This window comes from Bombina bombina, chromosome 2, assembly GCF_027579735.1.
Source record: "Bombina bombina isolate aBomBom1 chromosome 2, aBomBom1.pri, whole genome shotgun sequence".
Classification (NCBI taxonomy): domain Eukaryota; kingdom Metazoa; phylum Chordata; class Amphibia; order Anura; family Bombinatoridae; genus Bombina; species Bombina bombina.
The window spans coordinates 824158171-824185363 of record NC_069500.1 but is presented as its reverse complement, the minus strand read 5'-3'; the positions used below and the strand labels follow the sequence as shown (position 1 = coordinate 824185363).

Genomic DNA, 27193 nt, shown 5'->3' with positions numbered 1-27193 from the left:
AATCTATAATACTTTCTTGGGCAGAATTCAACTCTTGTCTAATCACTGTGATTCATATACCAGGTGTAGACAATTAGGAAGCAGATTATCTCAGCAATCAGAATCTACTACATCCAAGGAGTGGTCTCTCCATCCAGATGTGTTCTATCAGATTGTGCAGATGTAGGATCTTCCAGACATAGATATGATGGCCTCTTATCTAAACAAGAAACTTCCCATATATCTCTCCAGGGATCCTCAGGCGGAATCGATGGATGTTCTAGCAGTTCCATGGTTTTACCAAACTGCTTACATTGTTCCACCTCTGGTTCTTCTTCCAAGAGTGATCTCAAAGATCATAATGTAACATTCTTATGTGTTTCTGATAGCACCAGCATGGCCTTACAGGTTCTGGTATGCAGACCTTGTCCGAATGTCCAGTTCCCAACCTTGGTCACTTCTTCTAAGACCAGTCCGTATGTCTCAAGGCCCTTTTTTTTCATCCGGATCTCAAATCTCTAAATTTGAAGGCATGGAAATTGAACGCTTAGGCCTCTAGTTATCAAGCCGTCAACCGCAAATACGCTGGAATTCCGCAGCGTATTTGTGGCGAGGCTGATTCGCCTTAGTTATCAACCCCTACTGCCCGGCAAAAGTAGAATATAGTGACATAAGCTTCGATCCGCCGGACTCAGTCCGACACAGATCGATGGTTACGTCACTATAGATGTTCCGAACGCAAGTTCGGCACAATCTGACTACTTTTGGTAGTTATCAAACTACTACCAGGTACGCTCGCAACTATTCCGGGCCAGCGTACCTGGATTTCAATCCGCCGCCCTGGAGGCAGTGGTTCCCATAGGAATCAATGGGAGTCTGACCATAGCGAAAGCTCATGTTCGCTGCTGCCCGATATCCCGTTGATTCCTATGGGAAACATCTATACCCTAACATGTACCCCGAGTCTAAACACCCCTAATCTGCCCCCCTACACCGCCGCACTAAATAAATTTATTACCCCCTAAACCTCCACTCCTGGACCCCGCCGCCACCTACATTATACATATTAACCTCTAATCTGCCGCCCCCTATACCGCCGCCACCTACATAAACTTATTAACCCCTATCCTGCAGAACCCGGACCCGCCGCAACTAAATAGTTTAACCCCTAAACCGCCGCTCCCAGACCCCGCCGCCACCTATATTACAGTTATTAACCCCTATCCTGCCCCCCACTACACCGCCGCAACCTACATTAAACTCATTAACCCCTAAACCTCAGCTCCCGGACCCCACCGCCACCTATATTAAACTTATTAACCCCTAAACCTAAGTATAACCCTAACCCTAACACCCCACCTAACTTTAATATTATTTTAATAAATCTAAATATAAAATACTATTATTAACAAAATTATTCCTATTCAAAAATAAATACTTACCTGTAAAATAAACCCTTAGATAGCTACAATCTAACTAATAATTACATTGTAGCTATTTTAGGATTTATTTTTATTTTACAGGCAACTTTGTATTTATTTTAAATAGGTACAATAGCTATTAAATAGTTAATAACTATTTAAAAGCTACCTAGTTAAAATAATTACAAATTACCTGTAAAATAAATCCTAACCTAAGTTACAATTAAACCTAACACTACACTACCATTAAATAAATTAAATCAATTACCTACAATTACCTAAAATTAACTTAAATAAACTAAACTATAGTACAAACCCCCCACTAAATTACAGAAAATAAAAAAGAATTACAAGAAGTTTAAACTAATTACACCTAATCTAAGCCCCCTAATAAAATAATAAATTCCCCCAAAATAAAAAAATGTCCTACCCTATTCTAAATTACTAAGTAACCAGCTCTTTTACCAGCCCTTAAAAGGGCTATTTGCGGGGCATTGCCCCAAAGTAATCAGCTCTTTTACCTGAAAAAAAATACAACCCCCCCCCCCCAACAATAGGGGTAGGGCATTTTTTTTATTTTGGGGAGATTTATTATTTTATTAGAAGGCTTAGATTAGGTGTAATTAGTTTAAACTTCTTGTAATTCCTTTTTATTTTCTGTAATTTAGTGTTTTTTACTTTTTTTGTACTATAGTTTATTTTATTTTATTTAATTTTAGGTAATTGTAGGTAATTGATTTAATTTATTTAATGATAGTGTAGTGTTAGGTTTAATTGTAACTTAGGTTAGGATTTATTTTACAGGTAATTTTGTAATTATTTTAACTAGGTAGCTATTAAATAGTTATTAACTATTTAATAGCTATTGTACCTAGTTAAAATAAATACAAAGTTGCCTGTAAAATAAATATAAATCCTAAAATAGCTACAATGTAATATTAGTTATATTGTATCTATCTTACAGGCAAGTATTTAGTTTTAAATAGGAATAATTTAGTTAATAATAGTATGTTTTATTTAGATTTATTAAAATAATATTTAAGTTAGGGGGTGTTAGTGTTAGACTTAGGTTTAGGGGTTAATAAGTTTAATATAGGTGGCGGCGGGGTCCGGGAGCGGAGGTTTAGGGGTTAATGAGTGTAATGTAGGTTGCGGCGGTGTAGTGGGGGCAGGATAGGGGTTAATAACTTTAATATAGGTGGCGGTGGGCTCCGGGCGGCGGTTTAGGGGTTAAAAAATTATTTATTTGCGGCGGGGTCCGGGATCCACAGGATAGGGATTAATAACTTGAATATAGGTGGCGGCGGTGTAGTGGGGGCAGGATAGGGGTTAATAGGTATGATGTAGGTTGCGGCGGGTCCGGGAGCGGCGGTTTAGGGGTTAATACATTTATTATAGTTACGGCGGGGTACAGGAGCGGCGGTTTAGGGGGTAATAACTTTATTTAGGTGCGGGCGCTCCAGGAGTGGCGGTTTAGGGGGTAAAACAGTATATTTTAGTGTGGGTGCTTAGTGACAGGCTATCAAAAAAGCTGCGAAGAAGCCCATGAGCAGCGAGATTGATGACTGTTAGTTAACAACAGTTTGCTGCTCATCGCTCCGTACTTGGTGCGTGGCTTCTTGACAGCTTTTTTGATAACTTTGGCGAACGTATTCAGGTCCGCGGTGGCGATGGTAGGCGAGCTTAGGCGAGCGTATTGGGCCGGCGAATGCAGCTAAGTAGACGGCTTCATGCATAGAGGCCTTAGTCCTTAGTCATAGAGATTTCTCTGACTCTGTGATTAACATTATGATACAGGCTCATAAGCCTGTTTCAAGGAAAATATATCACAAGGTTTGGAAAACCTATATTTCATGGTGTTCCACTCATGATTATTCTTGGCATTCTTTTAGAATTCCTAGGATTCTACAGTTTCTTCAGGATGGTTTAGATAAAGCTTTGTCTGTCAATACTTTGAAAGGACAAATCTCTCTGCTCTTTCTGTTTTATTTCACATAAAGATTGCTACTCTTCCTGATAGTCACTGTTTCTTACAGGCTTTGACTCATATTAAACCTTTTATTAAAGCTATCTCTCCTCCTTGGAGTCTAAATTTGCTATTAAAGACTTTGCATGCTCCTCCTTTTGAGCCTATGCATTCTTTGTTCATTAAACTACTTTCTTGGAAAGTGTTATTTCTCTTTGCTTTCTCTTCTGCTAGAAGAGATTCTGAATTGTCTTCCCTCTCTTGCGAGTCTCCTTATCTGATTTTCCATCAAGAAAAAGCTGTTTTGCGAACTTCGTTTACATTTTTGCATAAATTTGTGAATTCTAACAGCATTAATAGAGAAATTATTGTTCCTTCCTTGTGTCCTAATCCTAAGAATGCTCTTGAAAGGGCTTTACATTCTTTGGAGGTGGTAAGAGTTTTGAAATATTATGTTGAGGCTCCTTAAGATTTCAGATAGACTTCTAGTCTGTTATTTTTTCTTGTTCCAGAAAAAGTCAGAAAGCCTCTTCCATTTCTTTGGCATCTTGGTTGAAACTTCTGATTCATAAAGCTTATTTGGCGGCGGGGCAGTCTCCACCTAAGAGAATTACAGCTCATTCTACAAGATCAGTTGCCACATCTTGGGCTTTCAAGAATGAAGCTTCAGTTGATCAAAACAGCCACTTGGTCTTCTTTGCATACATTTACTAAATTTTACCATTTTGATGTTTTTGCTTCTTCAGAAGCAGCTTTTGGTAGAAAGGTTCTTCAGGCAGCTGTCTCGGTTTGATTCTAATGCCTATGATTTAAGTTTTTTGAATTTTTAAGAAAACTTAATTATTTTTTCGGATTTAATTTTATTTTATCCCTCCCTCTATAGTTACTCGTGGACTTCCACATCAACTGGCTTGTGGACTCTCACCACCTATATGAAAGAAAACATAATTTATTTAAGAAGAATACCTGATAAATTAGTTTCTTTCATGGTGGTGAGAGTCCATGAGACCCACCCATTTTTTTGGGTTGTGATTTTTTTTTTGTATAAAGCACATTATTTATCCTGTTCCTTTTTTTATGCTTTTACTCCTTATAGACCTCACTAAATTTGCTATACGTTAAACTGAGGTATGAGTGAGGTGGGAAGTGTATTTATAGGCAATTGAGGTTTGGAAAACTTTGCCCCCTTCTGGTAGGAATGTATATCCCATCAGTAACAAGTTCGTAGACTCTAACTACCATGAAAGAAATTAATTTATCAGGTAAGTTCTTACATAAATACATTTTTTCTATTTATTAAACGTTACTCTTATGGCTAGATTTAGAGTTTTGTCGGTAACGACCCGCGTAGCTAACGCTGGCTTTTTTCTGGCCGCACCTTTTAAATAACTCTGGTATTGAGAGTCCACAGAATGGCTGCGTTAGGCTCCAAAAAAGGAGCGTAGAGCATATTTAACGCAACTTCAACTCTCGATACCAGAGTTGCTTACGGAAGCCCAGCCTCAAAAACGTGCTCGTGCACGATTCCCCCATAGAAAACAATGGGGCTGTTTGAGCTGAAAAAAACCTAACGCCTGCAAAAAAGCCGCGTTCAGCTCCTAACGCAGCCCCATTGTTTGCTATGGGAAACACTTCCTACGTCTGCACCTAACACTCTAACATGTACCCCGAGTCTAAACACCCCTAACCTTACACTTATTAACCCCTATTCTGCCGCCCCCGCTATCGCTGACCCCTGCATATTATTATTAACCCCTAATCTGCCGCTCCGTAAACCGCCGCTACTTACATTATCCCTATGTACCCCTAATCTGCTGCCCTAACACCGCCGACCCCTATATTATATTTATTAACCCCTAATCTGCCCCCACAACGTCGCCTCCACCTGCCTACACTTATTAACCCCTAATCTGCTGACGGACCGCACCGCTATTATAATAAAGTTATTAACCCCTAATCCGCCTCACTAACCCTATAATAAATAGTATTAATCTGCCCTCCCTAACATCGCCGACACCTAACTTCAAACATTAACCCCTAATCTGCTGACTGGAGCTCACCGCTATTCTAATAAATGTATTAACCCCTAAAGCTAAGTCTAACCCTAACACTAACACCCCCTAACTTAAATATAATTTAAATCTAACGAAATTAATTAACTCTTATTAAATAATTATTCCTATTTAAAGCTAAATACTTACCTGTAAAATAAATCCTAATATAGCTACAATATAAATTATAATTATATTAGCTATTTTAGGATTAATATTTATTTTACAGGTAACTTTGTATTTATTTTAACCAGGTACAATAGCTATTAAATAGTTAAGAACTATTTAATAGCTAAAATAGTTAAAATAATTACAAAATTACCTGTAAAATAAATCCTAACCTAAGTTACAATTAAACCTAACACTACACTATCAATAAATTCATTAAATAAAATACCTACAATTACCTACAATTAAACCTAACACTACACTATCAATAAATTAATTAAATACAATACCTACAAATAACTACAATGAAATAAACTAACTAAAGTACAAAAAATAAAAAAGAACTAAGTTACAAAAAATAAAAAAATATTTACAAACATAAGAAAAATATTACAATTTTAAACTAATTACACCTACTCTAAGCCCCCTAATAAAATAACAAAGCCCCCCAAAATAAAAAATGCCCTACCCTATTCTAAATTACTAAAGTTCAAAGCTCTTTTACCTTACCAGCCCTGAACAGGGCCCTTTGCGGGGCATGCCCCAAGAAATTCAGCTCTTTTTCCTGTAAAAAAACACATACAATACCCCCCCCAACATTACAACCCACCACCCACATACCCCTAATCTAACCCAAACCCCCCTTAAATAAACCTAACACTAAGCCCCTGAAGATCTTCCTACCTTGTCTTCACCTCACCGGGTATCACACGATCCGTCCTGGCTCCGATATCTTCATCCAACCCAAGCGGGGGCTAGACATCATCATCCGACGGCTGAAGAAGTCCAGAAGAGGCTCCAAAGTCTTCATCCTATCCGGGAAGAAGAGTAGATCCGGACCGGCAACCATCTTCTTCCAAGCGGCATCTTCTATCTTCATCCGATGAGGACCGGCTCCATCTGAAGACCTCCACCGCGGACCCATCCTCTTCCGACGACGACTTCCCGACGAATGACGGTTCCTTTAAGGGACGTCATCCAAGATGGCGTCCCTCGAATTCCGATTGGCTGATAGATTCTATCAGCCAATCGGAATTAAGGTAGGAAAATTCTGATTGGCTGATGGAATCAGCCAATCAGAATCAAGTTCAATCCGATTGGCTGATCAATCAGCCAATCAGATTGAGCTCGCATTCTATTGGCTGTTCCGATCAGCCAATAGAATGCGAGCTCAATCTGATTGGGCTTAGATGAAGATCTGCTTGGGCTTAGATGAAGATATCGGAGCCAGGACGGATCGGTGATACCCGGTGAGGTGAAGACAAGGTAGGAAGATCTTCAGGGGCTTAGTGTTAGGTTTATTTAAGGGGGGTTTGGGTTAGATTAGGGGTATGTGGGTGGTGGGTTGTAATGTTGGGGGGGTATTGTATGTGTTTTTTTACAGGAAAAGAGCTGAATTTCTTGGGGCATGCCCCGCAAAGGGCCCTGTTCAGGGCTGGTAAGGTAAAAGAGCTTTGAACTTTTGTAATTTAGAATAGGGTAGGGCATTTTTTATTTTGGGGGGCTTTGTTATTTTATTAGGGGGCTTAGAGTAGGTGTAATTAGTTTAAAATTTTGTAATATTTTTCTTATGTTTGTAAATATTTTTTTATTTTTTGTAACTTAGTTCTTTTTTATTTTTTGTACTTTAGTTAGTTTATTTCATTGTATTTATTTGTAGATATTGTATTTAATTAATTTATTGATAGTGTAGTGTTAGGTTTAATTGTAGGTAATTGTAGGTATTTTATTTAATTTATTTATTGATAGTGTAGTGTTAGGTTTAATTGTAACTTAGGTTAGGATTTATTTTACAGGTAATTTTGTAATTATTTTAACTAGGTAGCTATTAATAGTTCTTAACTATTTAATAGCTATTGTACCTGGTTAAAATAAATACAAAGTTACCTGTAAAATAAATATAAATCCTAAAATAGCTATAATATAATTATAATTTATATTGTAGCTATATTAGGGTTTATTTTACAGGTAAGTATTTAGTTTAAATAGGAATAATTTTAATAAGAGTTAATTTATTTCGTTAGATTTAAATTATATTTAACATAGGGGGTGTTAGTGTTAGGGTTAGACTTAGCTTTAGGGGTTAATACATTTATTAGAATAGCGGCGAGATTTGCTCGGCAGATTAGGGGTTAATGTTTGAAGTTAGGTGTCGGCGATGTTAGGGAGGGCAGATTAGGGGTTAATACTATTTATTATAGGGTTATTGAGGCGGGAGTGAGGCGGATTAGGGGTTAATAACTTTATTATAGTAGCGGTGAGATCCGCTCGGCAGATTAGGGGTTAATAAGTGTAGGCAGGTGGAGGCGACGTTGAGGGGGCAGATTAGGGGTTAATAAATATAATATAGGGGTCGGCGTGTTAGGGCAGCAGATTAGGGGTACATAGCTATAATGTAGGTGGCAGCTCTTTGCGGTCGGCAGATTAGGGGTTAATTATTGTAGGTAGCTGGCTGCGACGTTGTGGGGGGCAGGTTAGGGGTTAATAAATATAATATAGGGGTCGGCGGTGTTAGGGGCAGCAGATTAGGGGTACATAAGTATAACGTAGTTGGCGGTCGGCAGATTAGGGGTTAAAAAAAATTTAATCGAGTGGCGGCGATGTGGGGGGACCTCGGTTTAGGGGTACATAGGTAGTTTATGGGTGTTAGTGTACTTTAGAGCACAGTAGTTAAGAGCTTTATAAACCGGCGTTAGCCCAGAAAGCTCTTAACTACTGACTTTTTTCTGCGGCTGGAGTTTTGTCGTTAGATTCTAACGCTCACTTCAGAAACGACTCTAAATACCGGAGTTAGAAAGATCCCATTGAAAAGATAGGATACGCAATTGACGTAAGGGGATCTGCGGTATGGAAAAGTCGCGGCTGAAAAGTGAGCGTTAGACCCTTTCCTGACTGACTCCAAATACCGGCGGTAGCCTAAAACCAGCGTTAGGAGCCTCTAACGCTGGTTTTCACGGCTACCGCCAAACTCCAAATCTAGGCCTTAGTTTCTAAGTCAAGTGTACTATGAAACTGACAACACCTCTCAATAGAATGACTGACCTTTATGGCTCAATCAATCAAATGCAACTTTGAGATGTATATAGGATTTTCAGGTGTACAGTATTCAACTGGACAGTCAAGTATTTTAGCAGGCTGTCTAGCAAAATCGTCACAAAAATACTGGTCATTTAAATGTCCATTTTTTTTAAAGTCTTAAGAAGTAAGGGACATGGGTGGTCAAGTGACTACTGTTTACATGTATGTCTGGCAACCAAAAAGGTACAATTATTGATTTGCATGTTATAGACAGCCTAAGGGTAAACCGGCTGCCTGGTTCTGAAAAATATAAATGGTGGGATTAAGAGTTGGAGTGTTTGGGAGGTCACCTAACAAATTCTACAGTATTTTTGTGGAGTACAGTTGACAGCCCTATATGTCTGCCCTATATGATCTTCCATTTTATAAGATAAAGATTAGAGAACAGCTTAGACTGACCTTCCAATATACTCATTTAGTAACAGATTATTTTTTTTCACATACTTCATGAATGAAATTGTATTGATAGGAGCATTTTGAAAAACATACATTTACATACTTTATATGTCTATTTTTTATTTTATTTTGTTAATTTATTAAGCAGCACTCCATGCAGTAGACTGTTAATTAATCACTGAAGAAACCACTGTAAAGGGGAATGCAAGTCAGAATACAACTTTCATTATTCAGCATACAATCAAAAAGCTCCAATTTACCTCTGTGATCAAATTTACTTGCTCCTATTGGTATCAGTTATTGAAGCAAACTCCTTTTCATGAGAGCATACACTGCCGCCATATGTGCTTAATACACATGCACACTCCCGAGCCATACCTTAGTATGTTTTCTTGCATCTGTGGTTTTCCGAGAGCACAGATACTGTAGATGAGTCTCATTGTAGAAGGAAAAAACAGTGCACTTGCTTTTCATGAGTAGCATTTATAAAAACCCAAAATGTTTCTTTCAGGATTCAGATAGAGCATGCATTTGTAAACAACTATACAATTTACTTCTATTAGCATCTTTGCTTCATTCTCTTGGTATCCTTTCTTGAAGGAGCAGCAATGCACTACTGTGAGCTAGCTGAACACATCAATAAACCAATCACAAGAAACATATAAGTGTAGACACCAATCAGCAGCTAGCTCCCAGCTGCTGAGCTTACCTATGTATGCTTTTCAACAAAGGATACCAAGAGAACTAAGCAACTTAGATAAACAAAGTAAATTAGACAGTTGTTTTAAATTGCATGTTCTATCTGAATCATAAAAGTAAATAGTTGGGTTTTATGTCCCTTTAACCATAGCAGCAACACTCCACCCACACTGGAAACCAACAGACAATGCTACTAAAATGCAGTGTAAGTGGGATGCCTTTTTAGATTAGGCCAATCTCTGGATCCTTTGCACACTGAATGTTATTCCCCAGTAGGGTTGCCACCTGTCCCTTAAAATACAGAACACTTATAAGTTACACATGCTGCAGGGTGTACAGGGAGGAGTATGAATAGTGCTGTCCAGAAATACAATACATGTTCCTCCCTGCACACCCTGCAGCATGTGTAACTCATAAGTGTCCAGGAAAACATGGCTGAGGTGGCAACCCTATTCCCCAGTCATATCCCTTATTAAATATCTGCATCTTGTCTTGATCCACATGTGGGTCAAGAGAACAAACTTCATGTTCTCGTGCTTCTCCTGTCAGTATTATTTGCATTCTTAAATGGGTAAGGGGAGGTGGCTATAGACAAACCCCTGTGCATTGTGGGTATTAACCGTTACTTGCTGCATTTATAAGCATTGTCTGCCAAATTACATGCAGTTTGTGTGCATGTGCGCTACACTTGGGGGCAATAGGTAATGCAATGGGAAGGACAGTCCCATAGTTCTTGTCTGTCTGTTTTATTGTACAGTGAAGTATACTGATATGTCTGCTTACTAATTGCTTCTGAGCAATAATCCTTATAATATTTTTAGATTAATTATAGAAAAAGACTATGCCAAAGCAAGTTCTGTATTCATTTTGTATTCTTGTCACAGATGTCATGGTCAGCTCTCTCAGAAGTGGATATATCTGGCTGATTATCCTGATTAGTGTGATCGTCAGCATCATGCCTTCAATATTCTATCACTCCTGGTCCAGACTCACGGCCCCTGCTCTGGCTAAATCTGTAAGTAACACACATTGTACACTTTGAACAAGATTTGCTGCTATAACCACCCTTGCTATTAGATTAGCAGAATAAATGGTGCCATATTGGTGCATTCACAGGGCTGACACATTGAGAGGTCTCCCATCATTTGACCAGTCACCTACAAATTGTATTTTTGTGGACAAGAGCTGGCAAGTGGCAACCCTATTTACAAACACCACCACTCTTGATCCCAACATGTATGTTTTTCACAACTATGCTTTTTAAAAAATCAACAAAAATACTGATTTATTCCCTCATTTTGTCACGCATTGACTATTTCAATCTACTTCTAAATGGCCTTCCAAAACACTGCCTCCCTCCAATCTATAATGAATGCATCATCTAGACTCATCCACCTAAGTCACCGATCTACATCAGCTGCTCCACTCTGCCAGTCTCTACACTGGCTCCCCATACACTCCAGAATACAATTTAAAGTATTAACCCTAACTTGCAAAGCACTCAACAGTCTATCTCCCAACTATATTTCCTCTCTCATCTCCATATATTCCCCATCCCGTCTGCTTCGATCAACCTCTGACCTACGTCTCTACTCCTGTTATCTCTATGTCCCACTCCCACCTCCAAGACTTCTCACGTGCTGCTCCTGTCCTCTGGAACTCTCTACCCTGCTCCATAAGATGTCTCCAACCTTGTACACATAACTTGTGTTTCTGGCGAGCCTTTAGGCTCGCCAGAAACACGGGACATCAAGCTCCATGCGGAGCTTGATAAATAGGCCCCAGTATCTATTATTGCTTTTGTATGAATTTATTCCACACTTCCGATGGTTTGCCTATGAAGCCAATTCAAAATCTCTCCTCATAATACGCCACCGTGTATGATCACTTTCCATACTGTAAGATTTTATTATTATTATTATATCAGCGATTTTACCAAATTGCCTACTGTAAAAAATGTTAATTAAAGGGACATTAAAGTCAAAATTAAACTTTCTTGATTCAGATAGAGCATGCCATTTTAAACAACTTTGCAATGTACTTACATTATCAGATTATGCACATTCTTTATATAAGCACAACTTCTGAGGCACAAGCTTCTACTGAGCATGTGCAAAAGTCCAGTGTATACATATTAGTCTGGGATTTGCTGATGGCTGATATACTGTATGATACAGGGCATGGGGAAATTAAATGAAACTCTGGGGTGGGGAACTACTGCACATTTTAAATTTAGAGTAAGTGCTATTGCATTGTCTTTTTATTACACATTTGTTGATTATGCAATTCTTCTGTGTTTTAATGTTCTGTGTTTATTTGATACAACCCAATGTATGCTCTCATGCAATAACTGATCCCTATTTCTACTCTCCCATTCATGTTTTGTCATCATATCCTTTACTGAACAATCTCATAGAAACCAAACCAGAAAGTGTTGTATATAAGCATCAAGTATTGTGCAGTAACTCTGCATTCTCATGTACTGTCCCTTTGGGTTATCTACATTTAAATCTTTGGGATCTTTTGTGGGGAATAAAATTTTAAAAATGATGGTAATATACAAATACATAACAGACTAAACAAAACTAATACAGGAGGAGGAGGGCCCTGCTCTGAACAGCTTACAGTCTATGGAGCCTATCTATCAAGCTCTGAATGGAGCTTCAGGGCCCGTGTTTCTGGCGAGCCGCTGCTCCATAACCCTGTCCTCCTGCTCTGAGTAGGCGAACAGACATCGCTGGAATTCAACCCGATCGAGTATGATCGGGTTGATTGACACCCCCTGCGAGTGGCCGATTGGCCACTAGTCTGCAGGGGGCGGCGTTGCACCAGCAGCTCACAAGAGCGGCTGGTGCAATGATGAATACGGAGAGCGTATTGCTCTCCGCATTCAGCAAGGTATGTCGGACCTAATCCACACTGTCGGATCAGGTCCGACATACCTTTTCATAAATATCCTTCTAAAGCTTTATCTAGTTGTTTTCTATAATAATAACTACAATATGACTTCCTTTATCAGAGTTGAATGTCACTAGATTTTTTTTTTATCTTTCTGCATTGTTCTTACTATTTGATATTCTCACACAGATCTGATTTAACCTGCTTTCTGATTTTTTTTTGTTACAGTATAATACAGCTTTGTAATCTCAACTGCAGTATTTAAATTGACAAACTAACATTGTCAATGTAAGAATTGTCCAACACCCACCTACCCTACTAAAAGCAATAAAATTAAAAAAAAATACGTGATCATCATATACATTTTTTTATTTTTTTTTACAAAATAATAGTATTACAATTTACCAGTTCTATAATTATTAGAATATATGTATTAGTTCAGGGAAACAGGAGTTTTGATCCCTGACACCATCAACAAAACAAAATGAGGCTAGCGGCTGCTGCCTTGGTGATCGTTGCTACTATAACATGGGACCCAATATTTGAATACTTTTTCAAATAATGGGTCTCTTAATCATCTGTATACTCCCATGATTTTTAACTGCATGCAAATTGTCTGTGTGGTTATTGTTTTTATAATGGTGATCAGTTGATACCCCCCTTTTTAGCACTAGTGGTGGTAACAAACAATCTTTTTACGTTCACATCACCCTAAAAGTCCCAATAGCAAACACCTGCTACATGGAGGGTCATGCTAATTTAACACAATTGTAGTTTGTTTCTTTTACAACATATGTAATATAAAAAAAAAACTGTCCTTGTGGATTAGTCAGCATATATAATACAAAATAAGCATTGTATACAGGCTTTTTTTTTTTTTGCCTGTGACTAAGCACCAGCGCTTGTGTGCTAAACCAACTTGCACAAAGAGCAGAAGTTACAATATCGCAACCACGTTAACATATTCTCCCATGGACTTCAATAGAGAGAGAAACGTTGGAAAAAACTAACACCCATACTCACACGCTAACCCAAATCACCATAAGCCCCCTACTCTAATAACCCCTAACCCACTGCATAGCCCACTGCAAAGTCCCCACTACACTATTAACCCCTAAACCACCACACTCCCACATCACAAAGTAACCCACTACATTATTATCCCCTAAACTGCCACAACTCCCTGCAAAGTAACCTCTAACTTCTAAACCCCCTAACCAGCTAACCTCCCTAACCTAACACCAACTAGGTTACCACAGAAAATACTAACCTTACCTGCTAAAAAAAATAACAGTACCTTTAAAAATAAAAAAAACTACCTGAAAAAATTAAAAAAACATAATTTATGTAAGAACTTGCCTGATAAATTCATTTCTTTCATAGTGGCAAGAGTCCATGAGCTAATGAGGTATGGGATATACATTCCTACCTGGAGGGGGCAAAGTTTTCCCAAACCTCAAAATACCTATAAATACACCTCCCACCTCACTCATACTTCAGTTTAACATATAGCCAAGAAGTGAGGTGTAAAAAAGGAGTAAAAAGCTTACAAAAAAGAGGAACTGGAAAAAATAACGTGCTTTATACAACAAAATCATAACCACAAAAAATAGGGTTTGTCTCATGGACTCTTGCCACTATGAAAGAAATTAATTTATCAGGTAAGTTCTTACATAAATTATGTTTTCTTTCATGTAAGTGGCAACAGTCCATGAGCTAGTGACGTATGGGATATAATTCCCAAGATGTGGAAGTCCACGAGTCACTAGAGAGGGAGGGATAAAATAAAAACCGCTATTTCCGCTGAGAAATTAGATCCCAAAAAGTTAGTTTCTTTCATGTAATTAGCAAGAGTCCATGAGCTAGTGACGTATGGGATATACATTCCTACCAGGAGGGGCAAAGTTTCCCAAACCTCAAAATGCCTATAAATACACCCCTCACCACACCCACAAATCAGTTTTACAAACTTTGCCTCCTATGGAGGTGGTGAAGTAAGTTTGTGCTAGATTCTACATTGATATGCGCTCCGCAGGAGGTTGGAGCCCGGTTTTCCTCTCAGCGTGCAGTGAATTTCAGAGGGATGTGAGGAGAGTATTACCTATTTGAATTCAATGATCTCTTTCTACGGGTCTATTTCATAGGTTCTCTGTTATCGGTCGTAGAGATTCATCTCTTACCTCCCTTTTCAGATCGACGATATACTCTTATATATATACCATTACCTCTACTGATTTTCGTTTCAGTACTGGTTTGGCTTTCTACAACATGTAGATGAGTGTCCTGGGGTAAGTAAGTCTTATTTTCTGTGACACTCTAAGCTATGGTTGGGCACTTTTTTATAAAGTTCTAATTATATGTATTCAAACATTTATTTGCCTTGACTCAGGATGTTCAACATTCCTTATTTTCAGACAGGTCAGTTTCATATTTGGGATAATGCATTTGAATATATCCATTTTTTATCTTACCTTAAAAATTGACTTCCCTGTGGGCTGTTAGCTCGCGGGGCCTGAAAATGCTTCATTTTATTGGCGACTTTCTTTGGCGCCGAATTTTTTTTTTCTGTTTCCGGCGTCATACGTGTCGCCGGAAGTTGCGTCATTTTTGACGTTCGTTTCGCGCAAAAAATGTCGGCATTCAGGATGTGGCGTCATTTTTGGCGCTAATATGCATTTATGGCGCCAAATAAGTGGGGCGTCACTTTTGTCTCCACATTATTTAAGTCTCGTTATTTTTTGCTTCTGGTTGCTAGAAGCTTGTTCACTGGCATTTTTTTCCCATTCCTGAAACTGTCATTTAAGGAATTGATCAATTTTGCTTTATATGTTGTTATTTTCTTTTACATATTGCAAGATGTCCCACGGTTGAAACTGAGTCAGAAGATACTTCTGGAAAATCGCTGCCTGGTGCTGGAGCTACCAAATCTAAGTGTATCTGCTTGTAAACTTTTGGGTAGCTGTTCCTCCAGCTGTTGTTTGTATTGTATGTCATGACAAACTTGTTAATGCAGATAAATTTCCTTAGTAAAGTTACATTACCTTTGCTGTTCCGATCAACATCTAATTTCAGAGTGTTCCTGATAACATAAGAGATTTTGTTTCTAAATCCATTAAGAATGCTATGTCTGTTATTCTCCTCTAGTAAACGTAAAAAGTCTTTTAAAACTTCTCATTTTTCAGATGAATTATTAAATGAACTTCATCATTCTGATTCTGATATGGTTCTTCTGGTTCACAGAGGATTCTGTCACAGAGGTTTATGCTGATAAATCGTTCATATTTATTTAAAATGGAATTTATCCGTTCTTTACTTAAAGAAGTCCTAATTGCATTAGAAATTGAGGATTCTGGTCCTCTTGATACTAAATCTAAACGTTTAGACAAGGTCTTTAAATCTCCTGTGGTTATTCCAGAAGGTTTTTCCTGTTCCTGGTGCTATTTCTGATGTAATTTCCAGAGAATGGAAATAATTTGGGTAATTCATTTACTCCTTCTAAACGTTTTAAAGCAATTATATCCTGTACCGTCGGACAGATTAGAGTTTTGTGGACAAATCCCTAAAGTTGATGGGGCTATTTCTACCCTTGCTAAACGTACTACTATTCCTACGGCAGATGGTACTTCCATTAAGGATCCTTTAGACAGGAAAATTGAATCCTTTCTAAGAAAAGCTTATCTGTGTTCAGGTAATCTTCTTAGACCTGCTATATCATTGCTGATGTTGCTGCAGCTTCAACTTTGTGGTTGGAACTTTAGCGCAACAAGGTAACAGATCATAATTCTCATAGCATTATTAATCTTCTTCAACATGCTAATAATTTTATTTGTGATGCCATTTTTGATATCATTAGAGTTGATGTCAGGTATATGTCTCTAGCTATTTTAGCTAGAAGAGCTTTATGGCTTAAAACTTGGAATGCTGATATGTCTTCCAAGTCTACTCTGCTTTCCCTTTCTTTCCAGGGTAATAAATTATTTGGTTCTCAGTTGGATTCTATTATCTCAACTGTTACTGGAGGGAAAGGAACTTTTTTACCACAGGATAAAAAATCTAAAGGTAAATTTAGATCTAATAATCGTTTTCGTTCCTTTCGTCACAACAAGGAACAAAAGCCTGATCCTTCATCCTCAGGAGCAGTATCAGTTTGGAAACCATCTCCAGTCTGGAATAAATCCAAGCCTTTTAGAAAACCTAAGCCAGCTCCTAAGTCCACATGAAGGTGCGGCCCTCATTCCGGCTCAGCTGGTAGGGGGCAGATTACGTTTTTTCAAGAAAATTTGGATCAATTTCGTTCACTATCTTTGGATTCAGAACTATGGTTTCAGAAGGGTACAGGAATTGGCTTCAAGGATAAGGCCTCCTGCAAAGAGATTTTTTTTTCTTTCCCCGTGTCCCCAGTACACCCACGGCAAGGCTCAAGCATTTCTGAAATGTGTTTCAGATCTAGAGTTGGCTGGAGTAATTATGCCAGTTCCAGTTCTGGAACAGGGGCTGGGGTTTTATTCAAATCTCTTCATTGTACCAAAGAAGGAGAATTCCTTCAGACCAGTTCTGGATCTAAAAATATTGAATCGATTATGTAAGGATACCAACATTCAAATGGTAACTGTAAGGGACTATCCTGCCTTTTGTTCAGCAAGGGCATTATATGTCTACAATAGATTTACAGGATGCATATCTGCATATTCCGATTCATCCAGATCACTATCAGTTCTGAGATTCTCTTTCCTAGACAAGAATTACCAGTTTGTGGCTCTGCCGTTTGGCCTAGCAACAGCTCCAAGAATTTTTACAAAGGTTCTCGGTGCCCTTCTGTCTGTAATCAGAGAACAGGGTATTGTGGTATTTCCTTATTTGGACGATATCTTGGTACTTGCTCAGTCTTCACATTTAGCAGAATCTCATACGAATCGACTTGTGTTGTTTCTTCAAGATCATGGTTGGAGGATCAATTTACCTAAAAAGTTCATTGATTCCTCAGTCAAGGGTAACCTTTTTGGGTTTCCAGATAGATTCAGTGTCCATGGACTCTGTCTTTGACAGACAAGAGACGTCTAAAATTGATTTCAGCTTGTCGAAACCTTCAGTCACAATCATTCCCTTCGGTAGCCTTATGCATGAAATTCTAGGTCTTATGACTGCTGCCATCGGACGCGATCCCCTTTGCTCGTTTTCACATGCGACCTCTTCAGCTCTGTATGCTGAACCAGTGGTGCAGGGATTACACAAAGATATCTCAATTAATATCTTTTAAAACCGATTGTACGACACTCTCTGACGTGGTGGACAGATCACCATCGTTTAGTTCAGGGGGCTTCTTTTGTTCTTCCGACCTGGACTGTAATTTCAACAGATGCAAGTCTTACAGGTTGGGGAGCTGTGTGGGGGTCTCTGACGGCACAAGGGGTTTGGGAATCTCAGGAGGTGAGATTACCGATCAATATTTTGGAACTCCGTGCAATTTTCAGAGCTCTTCAGTCTTGGCCTCTTCTAAGAGAGAATCGTTCATTTGTTTTCAGACAGACAATGTCACAACTGTGGCATACATCAATCATCAGGGAGGGACTCACAGTCCTCTGGCTATGAAAGAAGTAACTCGAATTCTGGTTTGGGCGGAATCCAGCTCCTGTCTAGTTCTCTGCGGTTCATATCCCAGGTATAGACAATTGGGGAAGCGGATTATCTCAGTCGCCAAACGTTGCAATCCGGGCGAATGGTCTCTTCACCCAGAGGTATTTCTTCAGATTGTTCAAATGTGGGACTTCCAGAAATAGATCTGATGGCTCTCATCTAAACAAGAAACTTCCCAGGTATCTGTCCAGATCCAGGGATCCTCAAGGCGGAAGCAGTGGATGCATTGTCACTTCCTTGGAAGTATCATCCTGCCTATATCTTTCCGCCTCTAGTTCTTCTTCCAAGGTAATCTCCAAGATTCTGAAGGTAATGCTTGTTTGTTCTGCTGGTAGCTCCAGCATGGCCTACAGGTTTTGGTATGCGGATCTTGTCCGGATGGCCTCTTGCCAACCGTGGACTCTTCCGTTAAGACCAGACCTTCTGTCGACAAGGTCCTTTTTTCCATCAGGATCTCAAATCCTTAAATTTAAAGGTATGGAGATTGAACGCTTGATTCTTAGGTCAAAGAGGTTTCTCTGACTCTGTGATTAATACTATGTTACAGGCTCGTAAATCTGTATCTAGGGAGATATATTATAGAGTCTGGAAGACTTATATTTCTTGGTGTCTTTCTCATCATTTTTCCTGGCATTCTTTTAGAATTCCGAGAATTTTACAGTTTCTTCAGGATGGTTTAGGATAAAGGTTTGTCTGCAAGTTCCTTGAAAGACAAATCTCTGCTCTTTCTGTTCTTTTTCACAGAAAGATTGCTAATCTTCCTGATATTCATTGTTTTGTACAAGCTTTGGTTCATATAAAACCTGTCATTAAGTCAATTTCTCCTCCTTGGAGTTTGAATTTGGTTCTGGGGGCTCTTCAAGCTCCTCCATTTGTAACCTATGCATTCTTTGGACATTAAAATTACTTCTTGGAAAGTTTTGTTCCATTTGGCTATCTCTTCTGCCAGAAGAGTTTCTGATTATCTGCTCTTTCTTGTGAGTCTCCTTTTCTGATTTTTCATCAGGATAAGGCGGTGTTGCGAACTTCTTTTGAATTTTTACCTAAGGTTGTGAATTCTAACAACATTAGTAGAGAAATTGTGGTTCCTTCATTATGTCCTAATCCTAAGAATTCTAAGGAGAAATCATTTGCATTCTTTGGATGTAGTTAGAGCTTTAAATATTATGTTGAAGCTACTAAAGATTTCCGAAAGACATCTAGTCTATTTGTTATCTTTTCCGGTTCTAGGAAAGGTCAGAAGGCCTCTGCCATTTCTTTGGCATCTTGGTTGAAATCTTTGATTCATCATGCTTATGTCGAGTCGGGTAAAACTCCTCCTCAAAGGATTACAGCTCATTCTACTAGGTTAGTTTCTACTTCCTGGGCGTTTAGGAATGAAGCTTCGGTTGATCAGATTTGCAAAGCAGCAACTTGGTCTTCTTTGCATACTTTTACTAAATTCTACCATTTTGATGTGTTTTCTTCTTCTGAAGCAGTTTTTGGTAGAAAAGTACTTCAGGCAGCTGTTTCAGTTTGAATCTTCTGCTTAGATTTTCAAGTTTTTTTTTCTTTATAAGATTTAAACTTTATTTTTGGGTGTGGATTTTTTTCAGCGGAATTGGCTGTCTTTATTTTATCCCTCCCCTCTCTAGTGACTCTTGCGTGGAAGATCCACATCTTGGGTAGTCATTTATCCCATACGTCACTAGCTCATGGACTCTTGCTATTTACATGAAAGAAAACATAATTTATGTAAGAACTTACCTGATAAATTCATTTCTTTCATATTAGCAAGAGTCCATGAGGCCCACCCTTTTTTGTGGTGGTTATGATTGTTTTGTATAAAGCACAATTATTCCAATTCCTTATATTTATGCTTCGCACTTTTTTCTTATCACCCCACTTCTTGGCCTATTCGTTAAACTGATTTGTGGGTGTGGTGAGGGGTGTATTTATAGGCATTTTGAGGTTTGGGAAACTTTGCCCCTCCTGGTAGGAATGTATATCCCATACGTCACTAGCTCATGGACTCTTGCTAATATGAAAGAAATGAATTTATTAGGTAAGTTTCTTACATAAATTATGTTTTCTTAAAAAAAATTTTTAAAAAGTCCAAATCAAAGGCATTAAGAATCAAGCTGAGACAACTGCCTAAAGAACCTTTCTACCAAAGGCTGCTTCCGAAGAAGCAAACACATAAAAATGCTAAAATTTAGTAAAAGTATGCAAAGAAGACCAAGTTGCTGCTTTGCAAATTTGATCAACCGAAGCTTAATTCTTGAAAACCCAAGAAGTGGCAACTGATCTAGTAGATATGAGCTGTAATTCTCTAAGCTTTGTGAATCAAAAGTCTGAACCAAAAAACAGAGAAATAATAGACTTTCTGACCTTTCCTGGAGACAGAAAAAATAACAAAAAGACTAGAAGTCTTTCTGAAATCTTAAGTAGCCTCGACATAATATTTAAAAGCTCCTACCACATGCAAAGAATGTAAAGACCCTACACCGAGTATTCTTAAAATTAGGACACAATGAAGGAACAACAATTTCCTTATTGATGTTGTTAGAATTCACAACTTTAGGTTAAAATTTAAATGAAGTCCACAAAACAACTTTATCTTGATAGATAAACAGATAAAGAGACTCACAAAGAGCAGACAAATACAGAAACTCTTCAAGCAGAAGAGATAGCCAAAAAAAAAAACACTTTCCAAGAAATACATAGACTCAAAAGGAGGAGCCTGAAAAATCTTAATTAAGACTCCCAAGGAGGAGACATAAATTTAAAAAAAAAAAGGTTTAATATGAACCAAAACCAGAACAAAACAGTGAATATCAGGAAGTTAAGCAATCTTTCTATGAAATAAGACATAAAGAGCAGAAAGTTGTCCTTCCAAAGAATTTGCAGACAAAACGTTAATCCTGAAGAAACTGAAAATCCTAGGAATTCTAAAAGGAATGCCAAGAATAATCATGAGGTTGAACATCATGAAATATAGGTTTTCCAAACCCAAAAATATAATCTCCTAGAAACAGACTTACGAGCCTGTATCATAGTGCTAATAACTGAGTCAGAGAAACATCTATGACTAAACACATAAGCGTTCAATTTCCAAACCTTCAAATTTAGAAATTTGAGATCCTATGGAAATAACGGCCCCTGAAACAGAAGGTCTGGCCTTAAAGGAAGTGGCCAAGGCTGGCAACTGAACATCCTGACAAGGTCCGCATACCAAAACCTGAGAGACCAAGCTGGAGCTATCAGAAACACATAAAAATTGTTACATTATGATCTTGAAGATCACCCTTAGAAAAAGAACCAGAGATGGAAAAATGTAAGCAGGTTGGAAAAAAACAAAGAACTGCTAGAGCATCTATCTCCGCCTGAGGATCCTTGGACCTGGAAAAGAATCTGGAAAACATCTTGTTTAGACGAGAGACCATCAGATCTATTTCTGGAAGACCCCACATCTGTACAAGATGAAAAAAACACATCTGAATGGAGAGCACTCCCCCAGATATAAAGTCTGACGGCTGTCATAATCCCCTTCGCAATTGTCTACACCTGAGATATGAATTGCAGAAATTAGACAAGAGTTGGATTCCGTCCAAGAAAGTATCTGAGATACTTTCTCCATAACTGAAGGACTGCGAGTCCCTCCTTGATTGACAAATGCCACTGTTGTGATATTGTCTGTTTAAAAAACAAATGTAAAAGTTGTCTCTTCAAAAGAACCCACGACTGAAGAGCCCTGAAAATAGCATGGAGTTCAGAAATATTGATTGGTAACCCCTTGTGCTGTCAGAGACTCTCAGATAGCTCCTCCACCTGAAAAACTTGCATCTGTTGAGAATACAGTCCAGGTAGGGATGACAAATGAGGCCCCCTGAACAATAAGGTCATAGTCCAACCACCAAATCAGAGAGAAAAAAGTGTTGGGATTTAAGTATATCAGTTGTAATAACTGAAAATAATCCCTGCACCTATGGTGCAACATGCAAAGCTTTAGAGGCCCCAACAAAAACGAGCAAAGAGGATCACAGCTGATGCTGCAGTCATGAGACCAAAAACTTCCATGCACATAACCACTGAAGGATAAAATAGAGACTGGAGGTTTAGACAAACTAAAATTAACTTCATTAGTCTCTAGTCTATCAGAGAAAGAATCATAGACACTAAAAATATATCTGGAAACCTAAAAAGGTGACCCTTGTCTAAGGAATCAAGAAACACTACTGTAAATTGATCCTCCAACCATGTCTTGAGGAAACCACACTAGTTGTTTCAAGTGAGATTCTGCTGAATGAAAAGATTAAAGCTAGTACCAAATATCATCCTAATAAGGAAACACTGCAATACCCTGCTCTCTGAATACAGATAGAAGGGCACCAAGAATCTTTGAAAAGAATCTCTGAGCTGCCGCTAGCCCAAGAGGATGAGTGACAAATTGGTAATGCTTATCTAGAAAGAGAATCTCAGAAAACAATAGTGGTCTGAATGAATTAAAAATAAGCGTCCTGTAAGTCTATTGTGGACATGAAGTAACCTTGCTAAACAGAAAGGCAGAATAGTCCCTATAGTCAACATCTTGAAAGTTGGGACTCTTGTAAAACGACATAAAAATTTCAGTTCCAGAATTGGTTTAAACAAATTTTTTCTTTAGGACAATGAAAAGATTTGAATAGAAACCCAAACTCTGTTTTTCTGCAGAGGAACTGGAACCATCACCCCTGAAAACTCTAAATCTGAAACACAATTCAGAAAAACCTGAGCTTTCAAAGGGTTTGTTATAACATGGAAAAGAATCTTCCCATGGGAGGTTTTTATTCTGAAACCTATTCGATACTCCTGAGAAAACAATATTCTGAATTCACTGATTTGAATAGAAACTGTCCAAATGTGTTGAAATAAATTTAATCTGCCCACACCAGTAGAACTGGTTAAAAGGCCACCTTCATGCAGTCGTAGGGACTGAAATTAGTTTAATTATAAGGCTTGAAATAATTTAAATTCAGAAAATCTAAAATCAGAGCCATAGGCTTTAAGGGAATGAAAAAACAATTGGAGCTTAAAAATACCGTTAGCTTTCTTAACGTTGGGCAGAAAAGACTCTCTTTCCCCCAGTAATAGAGGAGATAATAAAATCCAATAGAAAATCTTACAAAAATTACTATCCTAAAATAATAAGATAGTAATCTAAATTTAAACACCATATCAGAGATTTAGGCTATAAAACTTTTTTTTAGTAAAAATGGCTAAAAGCAAAGATTTAATATCAGTTAAAATGACATAAAATATAGCATCATAAATTAAATGATTAGCATGTTGAAGTAAAAGAACAATGCTTAGACAAATCAAGATCTGATAACTAAACTGTCCAACCAATACTTAGAAGAAAGGTAAAAAGAAGCACTAAGTTTAGATTCCTTACTAAACATATGATAAATATCATCTGGAATAAGAAAAACTTTGAGTTACCCCCAGAAGCTTAAAAAAACAGAATTCAAACATTTGCTATTCTTGATATCAAGAGGACTAGATTCCTCAATACTCAAAGTAAACAATAATTCCGTAATAAAGAATGAATACATTGAATTGAAAGTTTAATTTATCAAAATCAGTCTCTGAAATAGGATCATCTGAGTCAGAGAAACTACATCAGCAGAAATACTGCAGTATGCTGTTGATCAATACAAACTTCATAGGTTTATGAAAAGTTAGGAGAGATCGCTTACGTTAATTTGAAGGTGGCATAGCAGTCATAGCCTTCTCTATGTCTTTTGCAATATAATCCTTTATATCAACAGTAATATCATGTACATTAAACTGTGAAGGTAAAACAGTAGATGTATATGTACTATAGAAACATTATCAGTATGAATAATAAAACATAACAAGTGCCACATATTTGAGCTGAAGAAATAAAATCAGCTAATTAAACAATATACACATTAAGCTTTGGTAGAAATTGTGTACAAGCAGCATAGTTTCTACATCAACATCAGAGGCAGGATCAGTTTGAAACATCTTGAAAAATGTAACAAAAAAGAAAAAATAACATTTAAACAAAATATCCAATTTCCACAAAATAGCAGTTTTCAGGATTGGGGAAAAAATGCTTATATGAAAAACAAAAGCAAATATCATAGCCCTCTGTAACAAATGAAAGCAGAGAGCAAAAGATGAAGCCAAAAATGACGACAACAAAGATGACGTAAATTCTGAGAAAAAAACTTTTGGCGCCAAGGTTAACAGGAAATGACACGATTTGCGTCATAACAGGCGCAACAACAACAAACGCAACCTTCGCACCAAAAAAATTCACGCCAAGAATGATGCAATAAATAGAAGCATTTTGCGCCATTGCGAGCCAAATTTGCCCACGAAAATTTGAAAAAACCAACACAGAAGTTACAACTAGCTGGAACCTCAGGTAAGAAAAAATGTACTAAATTTCTCCCAAACATAATTTTCCATGCTGAAACTGTTAGAGTGCAAAGGGAAATAAACATAGACCTGACTCGTGGCAAATATATGCAATATATATTTAAAACTTTAAAAATATAAAGTGCCAAACATAGTTGAGAGTGTCTTAAAAAAGATATATACTTACCTGAAGACACCCATCCACATATAGCAGACAGTCAAAACCAGTACTGAAACATATCAGCAAAGGTAATGGTAGAGGAGTATAATGTTGATCTGTAAAGGGAGGTGGCAGATGAATCCCCACGACCGAATTTACAGAGAGCCTTAGAATAGATTACCCATAGGTGAAAACATGGCATAATTAGGCAAATACTCCCTTCACATCCCTCTTACAAACACTATACTTTGAGAGGAACTGGGCTTCAAAATGCTTAGGGCTAGATTTATCAACGCTGAGGCGTACAGGGGCGCGTATACGCGCCCCTGTACGCCTCAGCTCGCCTGTTGCGGGGCAAAATTTCCCGCAGGTAATTAACATTGCACACGAGCGCAATTTTGCGCTCGCGTGCAATCCCGCCCCCTGCCCGCGCACAGCCAATCCCGCCCCCTGCCCGCGCACAGCCAATCACGCACGGGCAGAAGCTGTCAATCTCCTCGGTCGGGCGTAGATGTTAGGGAAGCAGCGGTCTGGTGACCGCTGCTTGATCAATCACGGCGAGCAAGTTCTTGAGAGAACTTGCTGCCGTAGGGGCTTAATAAATCTAGCCCTTAGAAGCGCCTTTCACAGAAGAAATCAAGCACGACTTGCTTCACCATCCTCCATCGAAGGCAAAGTTTGTAAAACTGAAGTATGAGTGAGGTGGGAGGTGTATTTATAGGCATTTTGAGGTTTGGGAAACTTTGCACCCTCCAGGTAGGAATCTATATATCCCATACGTCATTAGCTCATGGACTCTTGCCACTTACATGAAAGAAACCTAACTCTACCTTTAAAAATAAAAAACGTAACCGTTACCTTACCTTAAAAAAAAAAAAAAACTAATATTACTGAAAAAAAAATACTATTACAAAAAATAAAAAAACTACTGATACGAAAAACAACAAATTACCAAAAATAAAAAAAACGTTATCCCTATTCTAAAACCCAAATAAAAAACAAACAAAAACAAAATAAAAAACCTATACTAACACTAAAATATAGCAGTAGCCCTTAACAGTGATTTAACTCTTTTTCAAAACAAAATAAAAACTACACTACTCTATCAGTAACCCACACCCACACAAAAAAAAGTCTATCTAAAAAAAAAAACTACTCTAAAAATTGCCCTGAAAATGGCATTTGGCTGGGCATTTAGCTCTTTGCTGCCCATAAAAAAACCAATAAAAAAACCTGTCTCAAAAAAAGTCTCACGTGGCAAGTGGTGGTCCAGGGACTGTATATGGCCCTATGGGACTGCCAATGCAGTCGCTATCTATACTTCCAGAGCACATCTTTTTGCAATATAAAATGTGCAGTCTGTGGTCAAATCAGTCACCACTGTATGTTATTAGTTGAAATATTTATTATTGTTATTATTATTTATGTTTTAAATATTTGAGGTAATAAAGTAGGACGTGCTTTGCATCAATGAATAAGATGCACCATTTTAGAGTATAAATGCTATCAATGTTAATGCCGTTATTGGCTTATTTGAACAAACAGGTCATCACTTCCATTTTCATTTAGTACTGCAAATAATTTAAATGTAGTTTCATAAAATCAATCTCTATTTTGTGATTGTCATCACAATGTGACTTCTATTCCACAGGTACCAGTAAAACAGAAAAGCCAGGAAGTGTGTACTGAGTTTAGAAGAGCGGCCACCACAAGACGGTCGAGCTATGCATTTTCACATAGTCAGGGCTATGGTGATCTTCTTAGCAGCGGGAGAAGTCTGAGGAAGACCCAAACTCAACAGGGTGGAGCTAATCAACAGGAGACGCAAGAGAAAAACTCTAACTCTATCTAAACCTTAATATGCTGCACACACATCAATACTGTTCTTAGATTCATTTGGGAGTACTGTACAAACAGTCAACCTGTTTAAATGGACATGAAACTCAAAAATGTTCTTTTGTGAGTCAGAACATATGTCTCTGCTTTTCAGCAAAAGATACCAAAAGAATAAAGAAAATAGAAGTAAATTAGAAAACTGATTAAAATTGTATGCTCTATCTGAATCCTGAAAGAAAAAATGTGGATTTCATGTCCCTTTAAGGGTGTATCATGAAGGATTAGTTTACAGATGTAGCCAGGTGCATCTTTCTTGATGTATCGTTTTTAAGAGTTTAATTTTCCTCGGTAGCACAAATCTCTTTTGTACCAGTCAGAAGAACACAATATAGCCTTGTTTAAATAAATAAATTAATAAATCATGTGAAACGTATAATTATTTAGAAGACACCAATGAACACAAGTACATAGGGAACATACAATATAATCCTTGTACAGT

The 27193-nt window shown here is 37.9% G+C and overlaps 1 protein-coding gene across 1 annotated transcript in view; it reads left to right on the top strand.

The window, feature by feature from the left end:
• LOC128647319 (phospholipid-transporting ATPase IC-like) overlaps positions 1 to 26710 on the top strand; it is a 304249-nt gene extending 277539 nt beyond the window's left edge. Inside the window, exon 24 of the mRNA XM_053700103.1 lies at positions 26510 to 26710. Coding sequence (XP_053556078.1) covers positions 26510 to 26710 — 201 coding nt within the window. The remainder of the gene's footprint in view (positions 1 to 26509) is intronic.
• The last annotated feature ends 483 nt before the right edge of the window (positions 26711 to 27193 follow it).